General features: G+C 33.7%; 1 protein-coding gene across 1 annotated transcript; it reads right to left on the bottom strand.

Moving 5' to 3' along the window:
- Positions 1-4: 4 nt before the first annotated feature.
- On the bottom strand, positions 5-1654 carry LOC111385600 (probable E3 ubiquitin-protein ligase rbrA; the record flags this gene model as incomplete). Its single annotated transcript, XM_023010007.1, has 2 exons — positions 870-1654; positions 5-400 (listed from the first exon to the last, which is right to left on the bottom strand). Coding segments are annotated over exons 1-2 (429 nt in total), but the record flags the coding sequence as incomplete, so codon positions are not given.
- Positions 1655-2594: the final 940 nt, after the last annotated feature.

Genomic DNA, 2594 nt, shown 5'->3' with positions numbered 1-2594 from the left:
CTGAAAATTCCAAAGCCTCGCATTTTGACATTAGTGTGGAGCATCGGGAATTTGGGCAATAAATTCTCTCCGTAAAAGGAACACGAGCTTCCTTTATGCATTGAGTCATGATCTCAATTAACTCTGGTGTTAATAACTTTGTGCAGCTATCTATTTCCAGATCAGACCGGCAACCTTCAAAAGGACACTTGGGCACAATCCCTTGGCGCAATTGTACCTCGACATTTTTCTTCACACAAGAAAAGCAAAATCTGTGGAAGCAATAATCAACTGAAAACATCTTCAGTACATCGACATTCTCCAAGCAAATTGCACAAGTTTCCTTCAAAATTGTGCTATCACTATTCATTGGACTGGTTTTAGAGAGTAGAGCAGCTCTTGCAAATGTATATGTCACCACCTGATATTGACAGTAAAAACAGGAAGTTGAAAGGTTTCGTGCTATTGAGAATCGACGCTTAAATAAGTAGGAGCATACACAGGAAGTTGGAAGGTCTCGTGCTATTGGAAATTGTTGATTAAATAGGTATTGCAAGAGTCCTATTATTCTTAAACAACTTTAGTGGAGTATAAGATATCAACTAAATACAATTGATAATTACAAAATTATTTACAAATGTTCTTCATATCTTTTTGTTAGGCCTGGGAGCGGTTTGGTTTAGGTCGATTTCGATCACAACCTGAAACCAGAACCAAATTACTCGATTTAGAAGAATTTCAACCCAAACCAATCCATTCTAACTTTTAAACCAAATCGACCCAAACCAAATCAGTTCGATTAGTCAGTTTTGACTTTTAAATGATATTGCATCATAAAAAATGGAAAGTCATGCAAAAAATAATATATGCCATTCAATTTAACCACTCACGCTGACACGGCCATAACCAAATCGAATCTTCATCGAGCTTATTCCATCCCAATATAGTTCATCTTCATCAACTTGGATATGTGGATGTCCATAAGAATGAAAGAGACGCCAAATTAAGTTTATTGCACTTAATTAAATATGAACAGCTAAACATTCACAATTATTTCTTTCTTCCGTCTCAGTAGGGGGAACGATATGATCAGAACTAAAAATAACCAGAACTAAACATGATCCAAAGTCAAGACTAAGAAACTAAATTTTATGTTACAAGATAAAAAACGAAGTCGGTGCTGATAATTAAATAATGAATGACACCTCAACAATACAGCCAATCCACATTAATTTTCAGAAGAAAAATGAGACCCCACCCCAACTACACTTATAGAATTAGTAGCCAGAAGCCAACTCAATCCGTTAAAACTTTCACTCCACACGAGAAGTTTGTATAAAATATACAGCCACCACAGAGAAAAATCCAGTCATAATTTAACATTCAAGCAAATTAGTCAATATTTAAATAGCCAAGAACACGAAAACCGAACCAGATCAAACGAATATTGGATTTCAGGCTACGAAGTCGGAGAGTCGATTTCAGGCTTTAGAAGTAACTTAGGAGATTGGATTAGGAATTTGGATTGCAACGGTAAAGCTGGAGACGGCGAGAGATTGGAGAGACCGAGAGACAATCGAGCGATTTGAGCAAGCACTTGCGTTTGAGATTAGGGTTCTCAAGTACGATCGTAAATCTGTGAATTTCATTAAAAAAAAATCAGTGTTTAAGCCACTTTATTGAAGAATGTACTTTATATAACGAAGAATGTTTGTCAAAATTTTTATTATTTTATTGAATAATGTATTAATGATTAAAAAATATAATTTTTTAAAATAGTGTGATTCAAATCGGGCTAAATTATAACTTGTTAACGGGTTGGGCAAATTCGACTCAGCTCTGGTTATTGATGTCAAATCATGGATCAAACCGATCTAATAAGATTTTGTTTAAAAAATATATATATCAAAACAAACCAATAGATTGGATCAAACTAATTCGAATCGGTTTGATTTGATTGATTTAATTGATTTATCGATTTTTTTGTTCATTCTTGTGAGTATTTGGTTTACAGTAAAACCTCTATTTGGTTATTAATTTATAAATAAATGAATATTTATTAATCTATAGAGCATTTTATACTTTAATAACTTGTATTATATTTTATTATATCATTTCATTGCACTTGCTATAAAAGAGGGAATGCTATAATTACTATTCATTTTTCTGCCCTTCATTTCACACTGGAACCAGTTAGGCTATTGCTCAGTATCTGGTCTCCGATTGCTCGTGTCTATTGTGGAAACGACGCCGTATTGATGATAAAAATATCACGTAATAGAAATCATCTACTCTCTTTCTCCAGACACTTTCATAATCATTTCCTCGTGTTAACTCTCTCTCCGGCTTTGTTTCTCGTTCTATAGTACGTCCTCCTCTTGTTTTTCTCTGCTTTTTCCTTATTTAGCTGGATTCACTAGAGAAACTTCGAATTTTGTTACAGTTTTGCACTTTTTGTGGATTTTTTCTTCGTTTGTTCAGTTTTACTTAAATTATTTTTCTTCTTTGCTGTCTGATATGTGAAAAATCTATTCGATTACTTTTGAGTGACTTTGATCTACTTCAGAAGCTAAATGTTTTCTTTTTCGTCGATTTTTGTTCTGTTCGAGTCTATT

This window comes from Olea europaea, unplaced genomic scaffold, assembly GCF_002742605.1.
Source record: "Olea europaea var. sylvestris unplaced genomic scaffold, O_europaea_v1 scaffold3216, whole genome shotgun sequence".
NCBI lineage: Eukaryota > Viridiplantae > Streptophyta > Magnoliopsida > Lamiales > Oleaceae > Olea > Olea europaea.
This window is presented reverse-complemented; position numbering and strand designations above follow the sequence as displayed.